The 25,692-nt window shown below is 45.2% G+C and overlaps 1 protein-coding gene across 1 annotated transcript in view; it reads left to right on the forward strand.

Moving 5' to 3' along the window:
• Positions 1-2,450: 2,450 nt before the first annotated feature.
• Positions 2,451-25,692, forward strand: part of LOC141171702 (indolethylamine N-methyltransferase-like) — a 34,925-nt gene continuing 11,683 nt past the window's right edge. Inside the window, exon 1 of the mRNA XM_073655356.1 lies at positions 2,451-2,680. Within this exon, the coding sequence (XP_073511457.1) occupies positions 2,530-2,680 (151 nt within the window). The 5' untranslated portion in view covers positions 2,451-2,529. The remainder of the gene's footprint in view (positions 2,681-25,692) is intronic.

Genomic DNA, 25,692 nt, shown 5'->3' on the forward strand with positions numbered 1-25,692 from the left:
CCAGTCCAGTCCGCCAGCCTGACTACCAGTCCAGTCCGCCAGCCTGACTACCATTCCAGTCCGCCAGCCAGACTACCAGTCCAGTCCACCAGCCTGACTACCAGTCCAGTCTTCCAGCCTGACTACCAGTCCAGTCCGCCAGCCTGACTACCAGTCCTGTCCGCCAGCCTGACTACCTGTCTCTGCCAGCCAAGTGTACTCTCCAGCCCGACGGTCTGCCTACGATCCAAACCCGCCAACCTGTCTATGGGCCTGGCTTGCCTGCCTACCCGGAGAACGTACCAGTTACCTGCCATGCCTATCAGCCAGCCTACCTGGAGGCTCCTACCAGTTACCTGCCGTGCCTATCAGTCAGCCTACCTGGAGGCTCCTACCAGTTACCTGCCGTGCCTACCCGGAGGCTTCTGCCAGTTACCCATGAGAGTCACCTGCTCTCATACAAGGACAGGCCCAGAGTAGCACCTGGTCCCTCTGCTCGGTCCTTCCCTGGTTCACAGAGTCGATTGAGCCGCCGTGCGACCTTGGTCAGTCCGAGTTGATACCTAGTTACGCCCCTCTGGTCCCTCCTTGCACCGCAGCACAGAGGTTCCACCACCCAGATCCATAACAGTCAACAAAAAACCTTTCTGGGGTTTGTTGGTTCAAAGAAAATGCCCAGGTCTGAGGGTCCCCTCACAGTAGAGACATGATTATCCCCATCTGCTGGAACTCGTCCTCTGAGGTCACAGGGTAAAATATAGCCTACAGCTCTCCCTGAACACCCTTAACTGTTTTTTCTCTCCTGAAAATGTATCAGGGAAGTCCGTTACCGGTTCGGGAGAGATCAACTGTACATAAGAAGGAACCAACATCGCAGCTATTGCCACAAGTGGAGGACTACAGGAAGATATCATACAACTAATCTGACCCTGCAGCTGATATTGCAAAAATTCAAGATTCTGGCATTCCTTAGCCAGATCCTGAATCATCTGCTTCAGATTTGCCACGTGGTCACAGAGCATGTGCACTGTATCCATACTGATGAAAAAGACAAATGTATGACCAGTTTTAATGTGACGCTAGCCACTACTTATGAACATGCTGTAAAATGGGGAAGTCATGGAGTCCGAGGTCAAAAGCCAGGAGGGTACATCATAAACAGAGGGGTGAATCAAAGGCGTAGTCAAGTCACAGTCTTGGGTCACAATTCCAAGAAGGTAGAGGATCAAGGCAAAGGAGTTAAGCAAAAGGATGGTCAAAGGCAAATCCAAGGTCAGTCAACAAAGATCAAAATACTAGAACTCAAAGCACAGAACAAAAACACACCAAACTGAGCAGAGCTACAACTGGCAGAGATAAGCGGCAGACAGCCAGCTAAATAGTCTGGGAATCATTCCGAACAGGAGACACCTATAAGAAAGCCAGCCCTGATTGGGCGACTAGATTGTCACTCACCACACAGACAGTTCAGCACACCCCAGCTTCAGATTGAATGGTTGAGCTGTCTATCATGATAGTGACAGCTCAGCACACCCCTGCCCCAGATTGTATGGATGAGGTGCCACTCACCACACAGAGAGGAGGAATTGTGACACTTTAGTTATAAATATTAAAGAGAGTTTGTCAGCACAAAATGACTGATCAAACCAAGCTCAGCACCTTGTAGCAGACATAGCCCTTATAAAAATTGATTGTACCTTAAGTGTCTAAATCAAAGGCTGAATTTGCCAAAAATTGTTCTTTATTCAAATATATTAATGAGATGTTCGGTGCATGTTGGGTGTGAGCAAGCAGTTCAGTGATTAAAAGAAGCAAGCAGATCATTCTCTAGGTATTTTCTGCCTTGAAGATGCTCCATTCTTACAGTACAAGTCAAAACACACCAGATGAAGGCTAGTCAGCCAAAATGCGTTGTGTTTACATTATGTTAATTTTTTTAAATGTGTTATATTTTATCTAGCAACCTTTTAATCGGTTTTTAAAATTAAAAATCTCAATTCAATCTATACCTCTGGATCCTCAATGCATCTGAGTGGAAGCATCTACAAGTACAATACAAGTCAAAAGCAAGGTTCTTGAGACACTCAGAAGATGTCGGGCTTATTTTTCAGTATTTTGCCATAATTTTTGTTTACAAAATTGCTATTGGTTTCCTCATTGTTGGAAGAAGTTAAAAAAAAAAAAATCAGGAAAAAGACAGTAAAAAAGACGCCCACAAAACATTGGATAAAGTACTCAGAAAATGACCAAAAAATACAAAAAAATACACTTCAGGGAAAAAAACACCCTAGTTTCCTCAAGCGTCTTCGTTTGAAAAATTTCACGGCTTTGTCTGGCGGAAAAAAACATTGTTTGCACCTTAACATCGACTTGTTTATAGAAAGATCATACAGTTTACATGTGAATATATAATCCCATGACTCTATATGTTAAGATGAGGACTCATCATCACCTGATAATTAATTCTTACTCACAAGCTTTGCAAATTATATAAAGACCTCAAGAGCCAGTGTAGAGAGAAACAACTCATCCGTGACACAAGATTACACAATGGATTCCTGTAACTACAAGATCTACCATGAAGATGGTTTTGATGCCAGACAAAATCTAGAAGATTATTTTTCAAATAAATCTGGAATGGTTTTTGGAGACGATTCCATAATATTTCCCCTTGAAAATCTTACAAAAACGTTCACAGAGGGTATGTATTTTATTAATCTTTCTACATTTAATTAGTTTTAAACATTGTTAAATAATGCAAGTTTGGAAAAAAAATTTTTTTAGTAGTTTGGGTGAAAAGAAAGAGCAATCACCATACCAAGGGATCATAGCGAAACTCTGGTCATTGAATATGATGAAAGTGTAGGGTCTCCGGAATTGGTAATGGAATTATTTTCCCCTCTGTAATTTCACGAAGCCTGGAAAATATATTGAGGATGAAAAAATATAAAATTACAATAGTAGGTGAATAGGCGGATTATAATGAGGGCAATCTGGGCTACCGCCCGGGGCTCCGGGGAGTCTATGGCCAGATTGCCCTCATTATAATATGTGCGGCACCGCGGCACATACCGGCAGTCAGAGGCAGGGGGCCCCCGGACCGCTCCCCCAGGAGTGGCGCATGGCCGCTACTTCTTCTTTGGCCGGGCCAGCACTGCACCTGTTAACTTCCCTGTGTGCTGCCCCGGCCGCATCACAGCTAGGAGACACGGCCCTGTGCATGGCCGTGTCTGCTAGTTTGACATCACGCAGTGCACGCCCTGCACTGCTACTTACCACCGGAGAGGAGCTGGACGACGGGAGCCGGGGGATGGTGAGTGTGTGTGAGAGTGTGTGTGTGTGTGTGAGTGAGTGTGTGTGAGTGTGTGTGAGTGTGTGTGTGTGAGTGATTGAGTGAGTGAGTGTGTGTGTGCAGGCAGATATCATTGTGTGATGTCTGTTTATATTTTTTTTGTGTTTCTAATGTGTTTATGCTTGTATGTATATGTCTGTATATGTTTGTGTGTGTGCGTGACTGCATGTGGCCTCCCGCTGTGTATAGATGGCTATGTGCGGCCTCCTGCTGTGTATAGATGGCTACGTGAAGCTTCCTGCTGTGTATAGATGGCTACGTGCGGCCTCCTGCTGTGTATAAATGGCTACGTGCGGCCTCCCGCTGTTTATAGATGGCTACGTGAGGCCTCCTGCTGTGTATAGATGGCTACTTGCGGCCTCCCGCTGTGTATAGATGGCTACATGCGGTCTCCCGCTGTTTATAGATGGCTATGTGCAGCCTCCCGCTGTGCATAGATGGCTACGTGCAGCCTCCCGCTGTGTATAGATGGCTACGTGCGGCCTCCCGCTGTGTATAGATGGCTATGTGTGGCCTCCTGCTGTGTATTGATGGCACCGTGCGGCCTCCTGCTGTGTATAGATGGCTACGTGCAGCCTCCTGCTGTGTATAGATGGCTACGTGTGGCCTCCTGCTGTGTATTGATGTCACCGTGCGGCCTCCTGGTGTGTATAGATGGCTACGTGCGGCCTCCTGCTGTATATAGATGGCTGCGGACAGCCTCCCACTGTGTATAGATGGCTACGTGCGGCCCCCTGCTGTATATAGATGGCTATGTGCGGCCTCCTGCTGTGTATAGATGGCTACGTGCGGCCTCCTGCTGTGTTTAGATGGCGCCGTGCAGCCTCCCGCTGTGTATAGATGGCTACGTGCGGCCTCCCGCTGTGTGTAGATGACTACGTACGGCCTCCCGCTGTGTATAGATGGCTACGTGCGGCCTCCTGCTGTGTATAGATGGCTACGTGCGGCCTCCTGCTGTGTATAGATGGCGCAGTGCGGCCTCCTGCTGTGTATAGATGGCGCAGTGCGGCCTCCTGCTGTGTATAGATGGCGCAGTGCGGCCTCCTGCTGTGTATAGATGGCTACGTGTGCTCAATATTAAGCCATACAATTAATTTAAGGCTATGTGCCCACGATGCAGAAATGCTCCGGATTTTTTTTGAGCGTTTCTGCATCTCCCTGGCAGAAAAAACGCATGCGGATTGTACATGTGGATTGTACATGCGTTTTTCCTGCCAGGCACAAGAGGATGTGAAGCGTTCTTCACATGCATTTTCGCATGCGGGTTGTCAAGCGCTTTCCAAGCAATTTTAGCATCACTTTGAAAAGTACTTGACAGCTTGGTCACACTATATAAATCCATCACTTTGAATACACTCGCTCCCAACAAGTGCAGTACATGTACGGTGCTCGTCGTTACTTGGGGTACTAGTAGGGAGATGCTTTGTGATCTGCTAATTGTAGGATACCCTCTGACAAGCTGATATGTAGGGAATGACAAAAGAAGAGCATTTCTTAATTGTTGTTAAAGGGAATGTGCCATCAGAAGATAAGTTGACCTATTATTTCAATAAGGTTTCTGTGTTAAATGTATCTGCTTTTCTCTTTTTGACAATTTTTTTCTTATACTATGAACTGTATTAATAATGAAAGTTTTAAATGTTGCACCTTTCACACTGGCCACTGGGTCCTTAGAAAGGTTTCGCTGCAAATAATAATTACCAATCACACGGATAACACTTCATAATCTATAAATCAAGCTTTGAGGTGACCGTCCATATAGGAGAGAGGGGGCATAACTCAGAATGTAGGAGTTTATAACAACAAGCTCTTAAGAAAGCAGTTATCTCCTTAATTTCCTTTTTGATGATTGGATTTACCACCAGCCATGGGGCACTGCCAAGAAAATTCAATGTGCACCTACAAATGCAAACTTGTTTCTGGGAAGGAGAGAAGACACAAAGGTCTTTATGGACAACTTACACCATTTTAATGAATAATGAATGAATAATATGGGCACAATTCATATGCAATGTGATTATCCTTTGGCAGGGAAGTCTCCAAAGCCTTTAAGAGGTTTGAAGACCTTTTAAGACCAGTAATAAAGTACAAAAATGCCTAAATGCTATTAGATCTTAAAATGAAAAATGTAGAAGCCAAATGAAAGTTTTAGTTTTTTTAGTTTAATCCCTTAAGGACCGAGCCACTTTGTACGTTAATGACGGGGCCAATTTTTTAAAATTCTGACCAATGTCACTTTATGAGGTAATTACCCTGGAACGCGTTAACGGATCCCCCTGATTCTGAGATAGTTTTTTCGTGACATATTGTGCTTCATGATAGTGGTAAAATTTATTCGATATGACTTGCGGTTATTTGTAAGATAAACAGAAATTTGGCAATTTTTTTTTTAATTTTGCAATTTTCAAACTTTGAATTCGTTATGCCCTGAAATCAGAGAGATATGTCACACAAAATAGTTAATAAATAACATTACCCACATGTCTACTTTACATCAGCACAATTTTGGAACCAAATTTTTTTTTGTTAGGAAGTTATAAGGGTTAAAAGTTGACCATCAATTTCTAATTTTTCCAACAAAATTTTCAAAACCATTTTTTTAGGGACCACATCACATTTGAAGTAACTTTGAGGTGTCTATATGACAGAAAATACCCAAAAGTGACACAATTCCAAAGACCCCTTAAGGAGCTCAAAGTCACATTCAAGAAGTTTATTAACCCTTGAGGTGCTTCACAGGAACTGACGCAACGAAGAAGAAAAAAATTAACATTTAACTTTTATTCACAAAAAATTAAATTTATACCATTTTTTTTTATTTTCACAAGGGTAACAGATAAAAATGGACCCCAAGATGTATTGCACCATTTCTCCTGAGCATGCTGACGCCAAATATGTGGCGGAAAACCACTGTTTGGGCGCACGGCAGGGTTCAGAAGGGAAGGAGCGCCATTTGACTTTTTGAATTCAAAATTTGCTGGAATAATCAGCGAACGCCATGTGGCATTTGGGGAGCCCCTGATGTGCCTAAACAGCAGAAACCCCCCACAAGTGACCCTATTTTGGAAATTAGACCCCTCAATAAACTTATCTAGATGTGTGATGAGCACTTTGAACCCCCAGGTGCTTCACAGAAATTTATAACATAGAGACATGAAAAAAAATCACAAAAATTTTCTTTTAGCCCCAATTTTTTTATTTTCACAAGGGTAACAGGAGAAAATGGACCCCAAAAATTGTTGTGCAATTTCTCCTTAGTACGCCGATACCCTATATGTGGCCGAAAACCACTGTTTGAGCGCACAGCAGGGGTCAGAAGGGAAGGAGCACCATTTGACATTTTGAATTCAAAATTTGCTGGAATAATCAGCGAACGTCATATTGCGTTTGGGGAGCCTCTGATGTGCCTAAACAGCAGAAACCCCCCACAAGTGACCCTATTTTGGAAATTAGACCCCTCTATGAACTTATCTTGATTTGGGATGAGCACTTTAAACCCCCAGGTGTTTCACAGAAGTTTAAAACATAGAGACGTGAAAAAAAAATTGCAAAAATTTTCTTTTAGCCCCACATTTTTCATTTTAACAAGGGAAATAGGAGAAATTGACCCCATTAGTTGTTGTGCAATTTCTTCTGAGCATGCCGATACCCTATATGTGGCGTAAAACTACTGTTTGGGAACACGGCAGGGTTCGAAAGGGAAAGAGCGCCATTTGACTTTTTGAATTCAAAATTTGCTAGAATAATCAGCGAACGCCATGTCACATTTAGAGAACCCCTGATGTGCCTAAACAGTGGAAACCCCCCCACACTAGTGACCACATTTTGGAAATTAGACCCCTTAATGAACTTATCTAGATGTGTGATGAGCACTTTGAACCCCCTGGTGCTTCACAAAAGTTTACAACATAGAGACATGAAAAAAAAAATCTGAAACATTTTTTTTAGACCCAAATTTTTTATTTTCACAAGGGTAACAGGAGAAAATGGACCCCAAAAGTTGTTGTGCAATTTCTCCTGAGCACGCCGATACCCTATATGTGGCGGAAAACCACTGTTTGGGCGCACGGCAGGGTACGGAAGTGAAGGAGTGCCATTTGACTTTTTCAATTCAAAATTTGCTGGAATAATCAGCGAACGTCATATTGCGTTTGGGGAGACCCTGATGTGCCTAAACAGCAGAAACCCCCCGCAATTGACCCCATTTTGGAAATTAGACCCCTCAATGAACTTATCTAGATGTGTGGTGAGCACTTTGAACCCCCAAGTGCTTCACAGAAGTTTATAACGTAGAGCCGTGAAAATAAAAAAAATCACAAAAATTTTCTTTTAACCCCAAATTTTTCATTTTCACAAGGGTAACAGGAGAAAATTGACCTCTTATTTTGTTGTGTAATTTCTCTTGAGTATGCCCATACCCTACATGTAATTGGCAACTACTTTTGAGGCACAGTGCAAAGGTCAGAAAGGAAGGAGCACCATATTATACTACAGATTTTACTGTTATGGTTTGAGGGTGCCATGACCCACTAGGAGATCCCTTGAGGTGCCAGAACAGCATATTACCCCATAAATAACCCCATTTTACAAACTACACCTCTCAATTAATTCATCTAGGGGTGCAGTGATCATACTGACGCCAAGGGTGTGTCACTGAATTTTATACCATTGGGCATAAAATTATTAAATTTTTACCGCAAAAATTTTGTTTTACATTTTACATTTTTACACTGGAATAATGGATAAAAATGGCACCAAAATTTGTCCCATAATTTCTGCTGAATGTGGAAATATCTCATATGTGACTGTACAGTACTGCTTAGCCATACCGCGACACTCTGGAGGTACAGAGCGCTATTTGCCTCCTGGAGCGAAGATTTTCCTAGAATAGTTTGCGGACTCCATATACAGAGCCCCTAAATGCTAGAAGACCTGAATCCCACCTCAAGTGACCCCATTTTGGGAAGTATACCCCTGTCAAACATGTGGACACTAAATGTGGTTTAGACACATTGCGGTGCTCAGAAGGGAGGGGGGATTTGGAAGCGCAGAATTTGCTGAATTTCTTTTGGGGGGCAAGGAGCCATTTAGCTTTTCCAAAGCCTTTGTACTACCAGTAACGTGGAAGTCCCCTATATTTCCATTAACACATGACAGAACTGAGTGGGGGCTTTTATGTGAAGCTTTTATTGGGAACATTTAACATAACATTTTAGATCACATTTATCTACTCTGAGCACTTTCTTTGGAGTTTCCATCTAAATCTCCGAATGGTGAGATTCAGATGAAACCCCTGAGGGATCCATTCACTATAATGAGATGAGGCAGAGTTACTCTGGACTCCGTATGGCCTCTGTTCAGCGTTATGCTTCTTTTCAGAGGTGCACAAAACTGTGGCTAACAGCACTTTTATTTATGCCTAAAAAAATGGACACCGCCAAATCATAGGTCAGAAGGTGTCCTCAGTGCCTCCATCTGCCTCATTACAGGGAATCTTCTGTCAGGGGTTTCCATCTGAATCACTTATTTCAGAGATTTACACAGAAACCCCGGTGTAAGCGCTCAGTGCAGAGCGCAGGATAAATATGCGCCGAGCCATACTGCGATCTTTGGGAGGCAGAATAAACAAATCAGAAGCAGGTGAAGAATTGGTTTTATTTATATTTTACGCCATTCCTCATGCAGTATAAAAGTGATTAGGCAACTTTATTCTTCGGGTCGGTGCAATTACATCGATACCAGATTCATATCAGGTTTTTATGATTGACAGCTGTCACACACTAAAAAATACTTTCTTTGCAAAAACGAATATTTAGAGAGCTATAATTTTTCCATATTTCGTCTGACAGAGTCATGTCACGGCTTGTTTTTAGCGGGACGAGTTGACGTTTTTATTGGTACCATTTTTGTGCAAATTACAATTTTTTGATCGATTTCTATTCTGATTTTTGGGAGGCAGAATGAGCAAGAACTAACAATTCAGGAATTTTTTTGTTGCTGTTACTTGTATGGTAAAATTAATAAGGCAGCTTTATTCTTCAGGTCAGTATGTTTACAGCGGTACCACATTTATGTAATTTTTTATGTTTTTGCGCTTTTACATAAAACTTTTATAGAAAAAATAATTATCTTTGCATCGCTTTATTCTGAGCGCTGTAACTTTTTACATTTTCAGCTGATGGAGCTGTACGGTGGCTTGATTTTTAAGGGACAAGATGACGTTTTCAGCAGTACCATTTTTATTTTCATCCGTCTTTTTGATCGCGTTTCATTCAATTTTTTTCCAGCTGTATGATGAAAAGTCATAGTTTCTCAAGTGTTTTTTTTTTGTTTTGTTTTTACGCTGTTCACTGAAAGGGTTAACTAGTGTGACATGTTTATAGATTGGGTTGTTCCAGACGCGGTGATTAGAGATGAGCGTTGTTCGACTCGAACTGTTCGCCAATCTCAAATTCGAGCTGTTTTGGGCGGTGTTCGAGCCGTTCGGCGAACACGAACGATTTCAAAAAAATTCGGCTGTTCGAGGTTATGTTCGATAACTGTTCGTGCACCAAAATCATAACTGGATTTTTTTCTCAGTAATGCTGAAAATTAATGTTAATACGCAGTTTGAGTGTACAGCGGGGCGGGGGGAGGGGCAGGGGATGGATCTCTGCAGGAATAATGAAGATCTCCATTTTTATTCTCTTTACCGCATTTACAGTGGGGAGGTGCAATCTATCAGCCTATCAGCAGCGCACACAAGGATCGAAGTGCTTTTTTTCACACAAGCAAGGGCATGTGTCATTGGCAGTGTATGTCACATGTCCTTGCCCTATAAGACCCAGCCATTTTCCCCGTCGCCTCCATTCTCTCACTGCTGCAGCTGCATGTTAGACGGCACCGCTGTTGCTGTGTGCGCTATACCTTGTTAATTTCAAGCCAATTTTCGCACAAATCTATAGATAGCTTGGGAATAGGGAAGAGTTGTGATTGCAGTCCTTTTAAGGACTAGGTTACAGCATTTCCTACGACTTTTATCAGGCAGGTCTGTGCTCTTAAATAGACAGGTTGGGAGTAAATATTAATTGTAATTGCAGTCCTTTTCAGGACTAAGATAGATCAGTTCCTATCAGTTTTTGCCAGGCAGGTCTGTGCCAGTGCTGAGCAAGATTTTTTTAACAGCATTTGGCTAAATCTAGCAAAGCTAAACCTTTTTGGCCTATTGCAGAGTGTGTTAGTTAGTGGAGTAGCCTATCTGTGTTGCAAGCTACACCACCTGTGTATAGAAAACCAATTTTTTTACTGCACCTAGTGAAGTAAAACCTTTCGGGCATAGCATCATTATATTAGTCCATCTATACTGACATCCATCAGGTTGCAAATTGAATATAATTTTTTTCTGCATCTAGCTCTGAAAAAATATTTGGGCTTCTAGCAGTGTGTGGGACTTGTTCTATTAGTCCATCTATACTGACCTCCACCAGGTTGCAAATTGAATATATTTTTTTTCTGCATCTAGCTCTGAAAACATATTTGGGCTTCTAGCAGTGTGTGGGACTTGGTCTATTAGTCCATCTATACTGACCTCCATCAGGTTGCAAATTAAAAATAATTTTTATCTGCATCTAGCTCTGAAAAAATATTTGGGCTTCTAGCAGTGTGTGGGACTTGGTCTATTAGTCCATCTATACTGACCTCCATCAGGTTGCAAATTGAATATAATTTTTTTCTGCATCTAGCTCTGAAAAAATATTTGGACTTCTAGCATTGTGTGGGACTTGGTCTATTAGTCCATCTATACTGACCTCCATCAGGTTTCAAATTGAATATAATTTTTTTTTGCATCTAACCCAGCCAATAGTTTTGGCCTAATACCACAGTTTGGCCTCTCAGCTCTGCTCGGTTCCCATCCATTGTTTTTTTGTGCAAACAACTCCAGAGTTGTGAATTAGTTAACCACCAAAATGAGTGGAAAAAGGCCTGCTGCTGGTGGAAAGGGGAATGGGCGTGTTGGGAAGGGGAAAAAAGGTTGTGTCCGTGGGGTAGGTGTTAAAGCAACAGTAACATCTGCAGAAGAAAGACCATCTTCCAGCCAAACTAAAATGTCTACTTCTTTTAGCGGACAATATGATAAGATCCATTTCTTACGGCCACGCCAATCGCTACAAATTCCAGATGAGCCACATCAACTTCAACATCACAAATACTCCAGTCCTCAGAGGTGTCACCCCAATCGCGCTTGCTTCCTCACAGCTCCCAAATCTCCAGCTGCCCGTCTGAGTATGACGTAGAACAGATGGTTGAGTCTGCAGAGATGTTTACTCATACTATAGCCTGGGAATCAGAGGTCGGCTCCAGCGCTTCTGTGAATCCAGACGAGTAAATGATCTGCACTGATGCCCAGAATCTTTATGATTCAGATACAGGACCAGACGCAGCAGGTTCTGACCATAATGTAGACCCTCATTCCCAAACTGTAGCTCCTGTTGGTGGAGACAATGAGGAAGACAATGATGAGACTCAAATACCTGATTGGAGCGACAACTTTAGTTTTTTGTCAGGGCAGGAACAGTTTGGCTCTGAGGACGACGGGTGTGATAACACACAGGGTGATGATGATGAGGTTGGAGATCCCACTTACTGTCAACCCACAGTCAGCCAAGAGATGAGGTCAGCAGAGGAGGTGGAGGAGAATGCTAGTGACGATGAGGTCAGGTTGCGCCTTCCTGGACAGAGACGTAGTACTGGAAGCACGTCAACAACTGCATCCTCAAACACAACTCTGCTCTGATCACAAGTCGTGGTGGCTCTTCAGGTCGCATGGGTGCTAAGCCTTGCATAGCCTGGGCCTTTTTTCAGATCGATAAAGATGACCCAACTCGTGTTATCTGTAACATTTGTCAGCAAAAGCTAAGTAGAGGCCAAAATATACATAGTTTGAGTACTTCATGCATGAACCGGCAGATGGACATGAAGCATAAGTTGCAGAGGGAAGCTCACTGTGCTACAATGCGGCCTAGCCGGCCGGGCCAACCACCGTCTGTCACATCTTGTGCATCCGCGGCCTCTTCATGCTCTGTGACTGGGGGGACAGCAGTCACACCTGTTTTGGGACGCAGACCTGCCACCTCTTGACCTGCAACAGCCAAAGTGATTGGCAGGTCATCATTTTATTTGGAGGTGGTAACACCAGCTGGTGTTGAGCGCTGTCCGACATCGATAGCACCACCTTTGGATCAAGGCAACCTAACATGTCCGCCTGCATCTTCCTCACAGACCGGCAGTTTGCCAGGGACACCCATATCAACCCCGTCTAAGCACAACAGCCAGCCCTCGGTCCCTCAGATGTGGACAAGTAAAAGACCATTTCCTCCTAGCCATGAGAAAGCTAAGAGGTTGAATTTCACCTTCTGCAAGCTCTTGGCTACAGAAATGGTGCCTTTCCGCCTGGTGGACACAGAGGATTTTCAAGACCTTATGTCCGTCGCAGTGCCCCAGTACCAGATGCCCAGTCGGCACTACTTCTCAAAGAAAGGTGTGCATGTCACATACAACATCACCGCTTCTTTGAGAAACTCTGTGTGTGACAGGGTGCATTTCACCACAGACACTTGGATGAGTAGGCATGGACAGGGGCGTTACATGTCGCTGACTGGGCACTGGGTAACTATGGTGACAGCAGGACAAGGGGCTGCTGTCCAAGTCTTGCCGTCCCCACGAGTTGTGCATCAATCCTCTTTATCTCAAAGTTCCTCCACTGCTTCTGCCTCCTCAACCTCCTCTCGGTCCTCCACCTGCACCCAAAGCCTGTCTGGTCATGCCACAAGCTTTCTAACTGTGCAGAAGGGATCCTGCACACCTCCTTACTATGCTGGCAGTAGGGCTCAACGTCATCAGGCGGTTTTTACTTTGAAATGTCTGGGAAATGTGAGTCACACAGCTGAGGAGTTGTGGTCAGCTCTGGAGAACCAATTTCATGAATGGTTGTCTCCACTGGACCTGAAACCAGGGAAGGCTGTGTGCGACAATGCTGCAAACATGGGTGCGGCCCTTCGCCGGGGCAATGTCACACACGTGCCTTGTATGGCTCATGTGTTGAACCTGGTTTTAGCCAATTTTTAGCCCACTATCCCGGACTAGAGGGCCTTCTGCAGAGGGCACGGTCACTGTGTGCTCACTTCCGCCGTTCGCATCCCGCAGCTCAGCGACTTACATCTCTACAGAAGTCGTTGGGCCTGCCACTTCACCGGCTAAAATGCGATGTGCCTACCCGGTGGAATCCAACTCTGCACATGTTGCAGCGACTGTGGCAGCACCGACAAGCCCTGGTGCAATACGTTCTGACGTATAGCCTGGGCCAACGAGATCCAGAGGTGGGGCAAATCATGCTGGAGGTGTGGTCTCAGATCAGGGACCTATGCACCCTTCTGCACAGTTTTGAAATGGCGACGAAGATGTTTAGTGCTGACGATGCCATTATCAGCATGACTATTCCGGTGATTTACATGCTGGAGCACATGTTAAACAGAATTCGGAGTCAGGTGGTGGCACAAGAGGAGGTGGAGGAAGTAGAGGAGGAGGAGTTGTATGCGGAAGGGCTAACATCTGCAAGGTCCAGACGGTCGGCAGCACCAAGGCGGCAGGCATGTGAGGGTGGGGGAGATGGTTTTACCAGGGCGCATGGTAGCAGCCAAACTAGTGAGGAAGGTGAAGGAGCCCAGGAAGAAGTGGAGGACGAACTGATGGAAGACTTATCAGATGAGGGAGACATTGATCACATTTCTGTTGTGCGAGGTTGGGGGGAGAGTACAGAGGAAGGAAGCATGATTGTTACCTCGCCACCAACACAACAGGGACTTGGTGCTCCTGGATGCGCAAGACACATGAGTGCTTTCTTGCTACACTACCTGCAACATGACCCTCGAATTGTGAGAATTAGAAATAATCCTGACTACTTGGTTGCCACACTGTTAGATCCCCGGTACAAAAGTAAATTTGCAGTAATTATTCCTGCCATAGAAAGGGATGCATGCATGCAGGAGTATCAGCAGAGACTGTTGCAGAATCTTACATGTGCTTTTCCACAAAACACCAGTGGTGCACGTAGTGAATCTCACAGTTCCATCTTGCCAACCGTGGGACCGTCGAGTGTTCAGCACTCAAACCATAACAGAAACACAGTATCTGCTGGTAACATCAATTTTGCGGAATCATTTCACCACTTTTTTAGCCCATCTTTTGCAAGGCCACAGGAGACAAGAAGTCTGACACATAGTCAACGCCTAGCGACGATGGTACAGGAGTATCTCAAAGTAAACATTGAAGCCATGACTGTGTCACTGGACCCTTGCTCTTTTTGGGCTTCCAATCTGGATAAATGGCCGGAGCTAGCCTCTTATGCCTTGGATATCTTGTCATGCCCCGCAGCCAGTGTTCTGTCTGAACGTGTGTTCAGCGCTGTTGGTGGTGTGCTGACAGATAAGTGTACGCGGCTCTCCACTGATAATGTAGACAGACTCACGTTCATAAAGATGAACAAATCATGGATCCGAAATGACTTTTCTACCCCTGTGTCACCCTGGGGAGGGTAAAAGGTTGATGATTGGTTAAAATCACCTCACCAACCGTTTTAAGCTTTCAAATTACTAATCATGTTTATCTGTATATTGGCTGGAAAATAATTTGGGCTTTGTAGCAGTGTGCAGTACTGATTCTATTAGGCCATGTATACTAAGCTCCACCAGATTTAAAATTACTAATCATGTTTATCAGTATCTTGGCTGGAAAATAATTTGGCCTTTGTAGCAGTGTGCAGCACTGATTCTATTAGGCCATCTATACTAAGCTCCACCAGATTTAAAATTACTAATCATGTTTATCTGTATCTTGGCTGAAAAATAATTTGGGCTTTGTAGCAGTGTGCAGTACTGATTCTATTAGGCCATCTATACTAAGCTCCACCAGATTTAAAATTAATAATAATTTTTAGCTGCATCTTGCCCGGAAAATAATTTTGGGGCTCCGAGATGCGCAAGACACATAAGTGCCTTCTTGCTGCACTACCTGCAACATGACCCTCAAATTGTCAGAATTCGAAGTAATCCTGACTACTGTGTTGCCACACTCTTAGATCCCCCACACTCTTCGATCAACCTTTTCATTTTAATAAAGAACAAAAAAATGGTCATTTTTGAAATTATAAGCATTAGCAGGTTATTAGAAACTGAAATCAAACAGTTTTCTACTCAAAATTTTATTCTAGGTGATGTTACATTTGCACCTAGGACCCCTTGTTCGAAAGGAGCTTCTGAACTCTCTCGTCCATTGAATTTGTCATATTTTGGATGGTTTCTGCTTCAATTGTTTTGCATGAGGACAGAATACCCTCCCAGAGCTGTTGCTTAGATGTGAACTGCCTCCCGCCATCATAGACTCTCCTTTTGATGATGCTCCAGAGGTTCTGAATGGGGTAGAGGTCAGGGGAGCATGGGGGTCACACCATAAGTTTGTCCACTTTATGCCCATATCAGCCAGAGCTGCAGATGTGTTATGTGCAGCATAAGATGGTGCATTGTCATGCATGAAAATGATCTTGCTGTGGAATACACGGTTCTTCTTCTTGAACCATGGCAGGAAGTGCTGTTTGAGAAACTCCACATACATTATGGAGTTCATCTTTACCCCTTCAGGGATCCTAAAGGGGCCGACAATCTCTCCCCCCATGATTACAGCCCAAAACATTACTCCACCTCCTCCTTGTTGGCGCTGTAGCCATGTTTGCGTGGGGTGTCCATCAACCAGCCATCCTCCACTCCCTCCATCTGGACCATCGAGCGTTGCACGGCACTCATCCGTGAACAAAACAGTTTTGAAATCAGTCTTCATGTATTGTTTGGCCCACTGGAGCCATTTCTGCTTCTGTGCAGTGGATAGAGGAGGTCGACAGGATGGCGTACGCACAGCTGCAAACCTCTGAAGGACACTGCATCTTGTTGTTCGGGGGACGTTGGAGGCACCAACAGCTTCAAAAACTTGTCTGCTGCTATGACAAGGCTTTTTTGCAGCTGCTCTTTTAACCAGACGTAATTGCCTGTAGGAAAAAGTCCTCAATTTGCCCTTATCAGCACGCTCACGTGTGTACCGTGAATCAGCTACATACTTCTTGATTGCCAAGACACTTCATCCTGATCATGGCACAATGTTGATTGTAGTCATACCTTCACCTAAACACTCCACAATTTGTTGCTTCACAGCAGCCGACACATCTTTTTTCTTTCCCATTTTAGCTGCTTAATAATGTGGGACAGCCTTCTTAAGTAGTCTTGCCTTTCATTGGACACACCTGCCAAACTAATTAGCACAGATGTCTGCAATTGCTTACAGTGATATAAAGAGCCCTGACACACATCACCATCAATCAGTTTAACTGACAAACAAACAAATTCTTCCCTTATCACTCCTAAACACTTTTTGCATAATAATTTGGAACACAGTGTACATGTGCTTTTCCACAAAAGACCAGTGGTTCACGTAGTGAATCTTACAGTTCTAACTTGCCAACCGTGGTCTGTATGGAGTTGTTCAATAAAGGGCCCAAAATTAAGATAATATAGATGGGAGGGGTCTCTATGAATAGGAATTCCTAAGTATTTGATACCCTGTGAGGGCCAGGCAAAGGGAAAGTTGGACTGGATGGAATCCTGTATAGATTTGGGGAGGGAGACATCGAGGGCCTCAGACTTCGCTGCATTGATTTTTAAATTTGACCATGTAACAAAGTGATCTATTTCAGCCATAACAGCAGGGATGGATATATGTGATTGAGTGATATATACTAGTACATCATCAGCAAATAGAGAGCACTTGTACTCGGTGCCTCCCACCTCAATCCACCTAATATTGGGGTTATGGCGAATTGATGAGAGCAGGTGCTCCGTCACTAGGATGTATAAGAGAGGGGACAGAGGACATTCCTGCCTTGTCCCATTGGTGATTATGAAAGGTGATGAAAATGTTCTGACGCGCCCCCTGGGCCTTGGGACACCCGGAGCCGGACCCTTTTTGGTGGATGCTGGTGGTTGTAGTCTCCGTGGCGGCGACCCGGTTCCGTGGGTCAGGGCGGTCAAACCAGTGGCGGAACTATTTATGTGGTTTTGATGTTTAAACGTCTGACTACGCCATCCATGGATTGCGGTCAGAGTGAACCGCCGCTGCAGGGCAGACCGCTGAGGCTGGTGTTGTGGGTGCACCAGAGCGTAGCATAACTCCCTACGGGAGGAGTGTAGCCTCAGGGCAGTTTATGCGGAGGATGGGGGTGATGGTGCAGGGCAGCAGCAGTAACGACACGGAGTCAGTGACGCAGTCCAGGGCCTTTACTCACAGTTCTTATTATCCAGGTAACGGCTGCCCATGTCGTACTGTGCTCACCAGGTGAGGGGCTCAGACAACTCCCAGATAACTTTGGAGCGCTACACAGGACCCCCTTTGTGTGTCCTTTGTCTGGCCTTTCTTACCAACCCTTCTGTCCGGCTGCCTCGGGCCTCCTCTTGGTAAACTTGGCGCCAGTTTCCCTGACCCTATGTGGTGCCTTCCTAGCGGGTGTAGCGAGGGGCTGCGCCACATAAAATGTCACAGCCTCCGGTTTCTAGCTGAGGGTCGTTTCCCGCCTCCACTAGTTTCGGGGACCGGTCTCCCCCTTTGGCCTGACCCCTCCACGCAGGTGGATTCGGGCGTGCGGTGGTGACTCGCCCGTCCGCACCCCTGGGATCCCTTCGTTCCTCGTTCCTGGAGCCTTCTCCGCTCCTCTTCCTTCCTTCTCCCTCTTGCAGGCCTGGGCCTCTGTTACTAGGCCCGCCTCCGGAGCAGAGCTCATGCAGAGCCCCTGCTCCCTGTCACTTCTGCTCAGACTTCTCTGCACTGAACTAAGATGGTGCCCACCTTTTATACTCCCTTCTCAATGCACCCAGGAACTGCTTCCTCCCTGTTCCTGCACTACAGGGTTCCCCTTCCTCAGTGTTCCCTCCCCCCACTCCAGCCAGGGACAGGGACTGTCGTGCCCATCTCAGGGGCATATTGGTCGCCCTGCCCCACGGCAATGTGGTGTAATGCATGCAGGTGTCGGGTCCTGATCCACACTCCATCCTTACCTGAGAGTGAGATATCACACCTCTGGGTGAGGTGCAATACCTCTGAAGCAACCCAGCCCTCAGGGTGCTACAGTTCCATTTATCTTCAGCCTAGGTGACGTATTGCGATGCAGGGCCATGATTTTGGCTATAAAAGGGTCCCCTAGACCCCTACCCAAAGCTTTTTAAGAGAATAATATATGGCGTGCCAGGAGATTCTATGGAATGCTTTCTCAGCATCCAACGAGAGTATCTAATTACAAATTTTTAACTGCATCTAGCCCACGAAATACTTTGTGCCTAGTAGCAGTGTCTGCTAGTCAGCGGATTATCCCAGCTGTTAAGCAAGCTACACCACCTGTAGTTTGGACACTTAATTTTTTCAAAGGAAATGCTTCGGGACCCCGGGATACTCAGTGAAGAGCATCAGGAGGCACCATAAAGGCATAGGGGCTGGGACTGGCGCTAGGATGCCTTCCGGTGGACAGCCAAGCTCGATCCTTATAAAAGCTTTTTAACTGCAGCAGCTTTAGTGGACGCTACTGGAGCTGGAATTACGCGGCTGCTGGCATGAGACTTGCCCTCCAATAGATCCTTGTAAAAGGATTTAAAGTGTATTCATTCAAATTAGAGAGACAATTTAAATTAAAAAGCTTAGAGCTGCCTCCACCACAGGGGGGCTCGCTCGACCCACCAGCGGACAGGCACCAGTATTGGGAGAGGGGGGCTGGCTATCAGGGTCCACCGCGGCTCTGGCACAAACCCGGCGACACGGAGGTGGCACGGGCAGGAACGGACTGGCCTTGTCGGCTTCTCACTTTTTGGATTTTAGAAGGGCATGACATGCTTATATCTGTGTCTCCCCCTCTTTTTACTCCTCCACCTCTTTTCTTTTCGCATGACTATATGTACTTGTCACTTTTCCATGTGTTAGTTATGTCTTCTGAGCAGTTTGTCAGCTTTTGGACACCTTTGAAGGTGTTTTCAATGTGTCTCTATGTGTTTTTGTTTGCCTGCCATTGGTTTTAATGGTGTTCGAAGGTGTTCGACGAACAGACGGGTGTTCGACGAACCGAACCGAACTCGAACACTACGGGGGTGGCTCAACACTAGCGGTGATACCAAATATGTGTACTTGTTTGTTTATTTTTATTTTTTTTACCTAATTATATTTATTTATTAGTGTTATATATTTTATTTTTTTTTACATTTTTTTTTACATTTTTACTATTTTTTCTTTACATTTTTTTTACTTTGTCCCACTATGGGACTTTCATTTTTTTCATAGGTATAATGTATTGCAATGCACTAGCATTGCAGTACATTATACCTACTGTATAATGAAAGCTCCTAAGACCATGCTGTGCATTGGTTTCAGGAGTTTTCCGTAGCTTGGTGACCTGGGGGTCGTTTTGACGACCCCAGGTCACAATGACAACGGTCGGGCACCTGCGATGACATCACAGGGGCATCGACCTGAAGGCAGAGGGAGCTTCCAGCCCTCTGCCTGCCTCCTGAACACTGCGATCGCGCTCGATCGCAGTGTTCAGAGGCTTAACAGCCAGGGGCAGCACTGACACCGCTCCTGGCTGTTTTGTGGTGGAGCTCAGTCACTGGCAGCGGTGAGCTCCGGCACTGTTAGAGCAGCAGACACTGAAATTTCAGCGTCTCCTGCTCCGTCATGCTGTGATCGGTCAGTCAGATTGACTGACCGATCGCAGCCATCTGGTTGCAGGGACCAACGGCATGGGTCCCTGCACCCCTTCTCGTGCCGCTCAGCTGTCACAGACAGCTGTCGGCACTGAACTGTCAATGACTGTTTACGCGCTGTGCCAGTTCAAACATATGTCGGACGCTGCATGGCAAGGAGCGGCGGTTACTTACACCCGCTCATGCCGTGCAGTGTCCGTCATTGAGCGTTATGGGGTTAAAATGCATAAATAATTAAGGGCCGATACATCAAAGTGTTTATGTGAAAAAACTTTACACCAAGGTGGGTAGATCATGGGCAGGGAGGGGGTGTGGCAATCCCCCCCCGTATAATTCTCAACCTTTCGTTCCCAACTGGAGTAAGTAAGTACATTCATCACAAGATGACATGTCACGAGAAAGATTACTTTACATCGTAGAATCATACCAGACTTTTTTTCTTACATATCGGGAAGTATTAAGATGGAAGCGTTAACTCAGGAAATGAGGGAACTGAACCAACTGAACCCTTAAAGTAAATGCCAAACCTGAATCATTGCTTAATATACCCCCAGGCTTCAGACTATTAAAAATCAAAATTGAGCTGCTGATCGTAATGGCTTCCCGTGTAACTCGAACCAAGACCAAGGTGGCGTAATTGGAATTTCTCAAAAAGCTTTCTTGAACTTTTCGAGAAAGACTAAAGACTAGTGTTGAGCGAACATGCTCGACACTGCTCGGTACTCGCCCGAGCATCACGCTACTCGGGATGTTCGGCGAGCACCGAGCATTTCCGGGTTACTCGGGCGGGAGCTCGGGTCTCCGCCCTGCATGTTTGGCTCTCTTTACAGAGCCAATGAACATGCAGGGATTGCCAGCCAGTCACTGTAATGCTGCAGCCACGTTGGTTGTGGGCATTACAGTGATTGGCTGGCCGCACAGCGTCACCTCGAGTATTTAAAACGGGGCGCCGCCATCTTGGACACAGTCGCTCCGGATTAGACAGTGTAAGGACAGCGCTGCTGATTTAGGGAGAGATATAAACTGCGAAATAGTTAGTGTAGGGTCTGTAAAGGCTGCCAGAACAAACAAACAGTCCTTTTCAGGACTAATATCCATCCCAGATACCAGGCAGGCAGGCTGTATAGGAGACACAGTGGTTATACCAGCAAACGCTGCATTACAGTCCTGTGTGCTCCTGTTGCTGAAATTGCTGGACTTAGCACCAGGTGTCGGGGGCCAGGAAAAATCCTTTTTTTTCCATCTAAATCCTCCTTTTTTTTTCCTCCTTCAAACTGTACAAATACCCATCTTATTAACCTTTTGGTGTGTTCCCCCTCCCCGCCCCCAAAAAAATGCGTGTCTCTGATTTTTCAGACACAAATATAAATGTTGAAAATAGTCTGGTGTAGGCTAGAGAAACAGAAGTGTTGTTTTGAACTTCCACGGTTCAAACCTCTGTATTATCCATTTTGGGCCATTTGTATCTAAAAAAAAAAAACAGTTTGAGTGTGTCGCTCACTGTTCAGCCGCAAATATCTCTATTTAAAAAAGTGTGGTATACCCCAGTAAACAATAACTGTGGTTTTGCCATCCCACGGTAAAAAATCTCTATTATTCAGCTTTTGGTAGTTTTTTCCGCAAAGAAAAACAGTAGTGTCTCCTGACAGTTGTGACACAAAAATATATCTGTTGAAAATAGTCTTGTGTAGGCCCAACATTCCAGTGTGGTTTCGCAGTTCCACGGGTCAAATCGCTGTACTATCCAGTTTTGGGCCTTTGGTATCTAAAAAAAAAGCAGTTTGAGTGTGTCGCTCACTGTTCAGCCGCAAATATCTCTATTTAAAAAAGTGTGGTATACCCCAGTAAACAATAACTGTGGTTTTCCTCTTCCACGGTTCTAATCTACTCTTTATTACCCTTTTTCCATTGATAGTGCAAGTGTAAGCTATTTTACTTCATTTACAATGGGCAAGGCTCGTCGCAAGGGACGTGGAAGTGGACGTTCTGGTGATGGTTCTTGCAGAGGACGGGGCCGTGGCCAAGGTGAAAATGTGCCACAACCAACAGCAACATCTTCTCGCTCCCACTTCTTGACCGAATTACTAGGGACGCACAGAACAACGCCAGTATTGAGAACTGATCAGTGTGAACAGTTCACTTTCTGACTCCGGAGGGTGTGGACATGCCTGTCTGCCTCTCTGCTAGATTGTGGAGACAATACGGCGCTGGACTACTGGCAGCCCATTGCAGCAGCAGAAGCTTCTACTTTATTTCAGTTACAGTTTTGTTACAGTTATTTTATTTTATTATTTTATTACCTTCTCTGGATTGCAACGTTCCTGTATACTCGTCTATTGGGGATGGAAGATACAACACTTCCCACACTATCAACTGCTGCTGGGCACACAGCACGAGATCTGCACCTGGCTCTTCTTCCACCACTTACAAGTCTCCTGCAGGTACAGACACTCTGGGGCACGCAATACGGACCATCTCAGCTAATGCTACTGAAGGATTCTTGCTGCTACCCACAGCCTGTGACAGGGATACAGCCATATGTGAGCGGTGGAGGTCACTGCATACGATTTGCCATGGAGAGGACTGGTGTGACGGGTGGAAGCAATGACGGGATGGTGGACCCTAGGTCTGTTGCTAAACGAGCAGTGTATTCTAGGATTCGTCTTCTGGAACTGCGCAGGATAAAGTCTTCTCCAGCAGTGGCAATACTGAATGTTCCACGGGAAATTAGGAGACCTTTCAGAGGCTGCAGAGCAGGCAAGAAGATCAAGTCCTGGAGGAGAAGGTTTAAACCAGTGGTCCCATCCATTATCATGGGTAACGTACGATCGCTGGGAAATAAGTCTGATGAACTGCTGGCTCTGAGTAAGACCCAGAAGGAGTTTAGGGAATGCAGTCTCATGTGCTTTACAGAAACCTGGCTGCATGTGGAGGTCCCAGATTCATGTGTCTCGGTACCAGGGTTTAAAATGGTTCGGGCTGATAGAGAGAGAATTAGATGCGGCAAGAAAAAAGGTGGAGGAGTGATACTCTACATTAACAACAGATGGTGCAATCAGGGGCATGTAACTGTTAAGGAGAAACATTGCTGTCCAAATATTCAACTGTTAGCAGTGGGCCTCAGGCCTTACTATCTGCCTAGAGAATTCACTCTTGTTATTGTAGTTGTGATGTATATACCACCATCTGCGAACCCAGAGGCTGCTGGGGATGTGTTGTCAGGGGTGATGGCCCGGCTTCAGACTAAACACCCAAACTCTCTAACTGTAATTTCTGGGGATTTCAATCGAGTAAAGATCTCATCTGCAATACCAAAGTTCTATCAATATGTCAAATGTCCTACACGGGACAACAACACACTGGATCTCCTCTTTGCTAATGTTAAGAATGCTTATTCATCGGCTGCATTACCCCCCCTGGGGAAATCTGACCACAACCTCATACTATTGTCTCCTGCTTACCAACCAGATGTCCGGAAACAACCAGTGACAATTAAAAAGATAAGGAAGTGGTGTCCAGCAGCAGAGGAGGCGTTACAAGACTGCTTTGATTGTACAGACTGGGAGGTGTTGTGTACCATGAAAGAGAATTGTGATGTTAATGAGATTACTGGCAGAGTTACTGATTACATCAACTTCTGTATGGACATAGCAGTACCTGTTCAAGAGATTCGGTGTTATGCAAACAATAAGCCATGGATTACAAAAGAGTTGAAACATTTGCTAAACATGAAAAAACTGGCTTTTAAAAGGAAGGACAAGGAGGCATTGAAAACTATACAGCGAGACCTAAAGGGGAAAATTAAGATTGCCCGTGAGGCATTCAGAGTTAAATTAGAAAATCAATTTGCACAAAAAAGCTCCAGAGAGGTGTGGGCTGGAATGAAGCTAGTGACTGGGTTTAAGGCAAGGTTGGAGCAGGGGGGTGGTGGACTTAGAATGGCTAATGAAATGAATGAATTCTTCAATAGATTCAGCAATAAAGGTGCGGTAGCAGCAGGGAAGGGGGAGGAGGCCGGGGAACAACTAGCTAAATTAACAAGGGGTGAAATAGATAATTTCTCGGTCTCCAAAAATGACGTGAGGGACCAGTTTAGTAAGCTGGCCATTGGCAAAGCAGCAGGGCCTGACGGTCTCAGTCCACGTGTCCTCAGAGTGTGTGCAAATGAGTTGTGTACTGTCTTCCAGCATCTCTTTAACCAGAGCTTACAATCAAAGAGAGTACCAGTGCTATGGAAGACTTCCTGCCTGGTGCTGGTTCCCAAGACTACCTTCCCGACTTCCCCGGGGGACTATAGACCGGTGGCCTTAACATCGCATGCGATGAAGTCCTTGGAGAGAATAGCACTTGCTCATTTGTGTCCGAGGGTGATGGCGCATACTGATGCTCTTCAGTTTGCGTACCGGCAGGGACTGGGGGTGGACGATGCTGTAGCGTCTCTGCTACAAACAGTACATTCCTTTTTGGACAATGATGGAACCACAGTGCGTGCTTTGTTCTTTGATTTCTCTAGTGCGTTCAACACATTACAGCCACTCTTACTGCGTGGAAAGTTGATTAAAATGGCAGTGGATGAGGGACTTGTGAATTGGATAATTGACTACCTGTCGGATAGACCACAGTTTGTTAGGTGGGGGACGGCTACATCAGATAGTGTACAGAGCAGTGTCGGAGCCCCGCAGGGAACAGTGCTGTCGCCATTCCTCTTTACATTGTACACAGCTGACTTTCAGTATAAATCAGACCGTTGTCACCTCCAGAAGTACTCGGATGACTCTGTGATAGTTGGCGGTATTGGGAAGGACCAGGATGAATAGCAATATAGAAGGGTGGTTGTGGACTTTGTAGTATGGTGCCAGGCTAACCATCTAGAACTAAATGTTAAGAAAACCAGGGAGTTGGTGATGAGCTATGGAAGGTGCAAGAAGGTATGCCTACCTGTTACCATTGACGGTCAGGATGTGGAGATGGTGGACAGTTTCAAATATTTGGGGGTTTACCTGGATAGCAAGCTAGACTGGAAGTGCCACATGGAGAAGGTCTACAAGAAGGGGATGAGTAGATTGTACTTCCTAAGGAAGTTAAGGTCTTTTAATGTGTGTGGCAAAATGCTTGAGGTGTTCTACCAATCCATTGTGGCTAGTGCCACCTTTGCGGCAATAATTTGCTGGGGTAACAGTGTGCGTGTTGCTGACGCCAACAAGCTCAACAAACTTATAAAGAAGGCTAGCGCGACGGTGGGCCTACAGCTTGGGACTTTTGAAGAGGTGGTAGAGGATAGGATTAAGAAGAAGAGCAGAGCTATAATGGGCAACAACACACACCCGCTTTATGAACTGTTTGCGAAACAGAAGAGCACATTCAGCAATCGCCTAATACAACTAAGGTGTAAAAAGGAAAAATACAGGAGATCGTTTGTTCCAACAGCTATGGGGGTGTTTAACAAATGTCTGAAAAGCAATGTCTAAAGCATTCCAAATGTTATGTTATCATATGTGTCATGTTCGAGATCTGTGTTCTGCTGCTGTGATACCGCAATTTCCT

This window comes from Phyllobates terribilis, unplaced genomic scaffold (genome assembly GCF_046119375.1).
Source record: "Phyllobates terribilis strain yellow unplaced genomic scaffold, ASM4611937v1 Scaffold_12__6_contigs__length_324123572, whole genome shotgun sequence".
NCBI lineage: Eukaryota > Metazoa > Chordata > Amphibia > Anura > Dendrobatidae > Phyllobates > Phyllobates terribilis.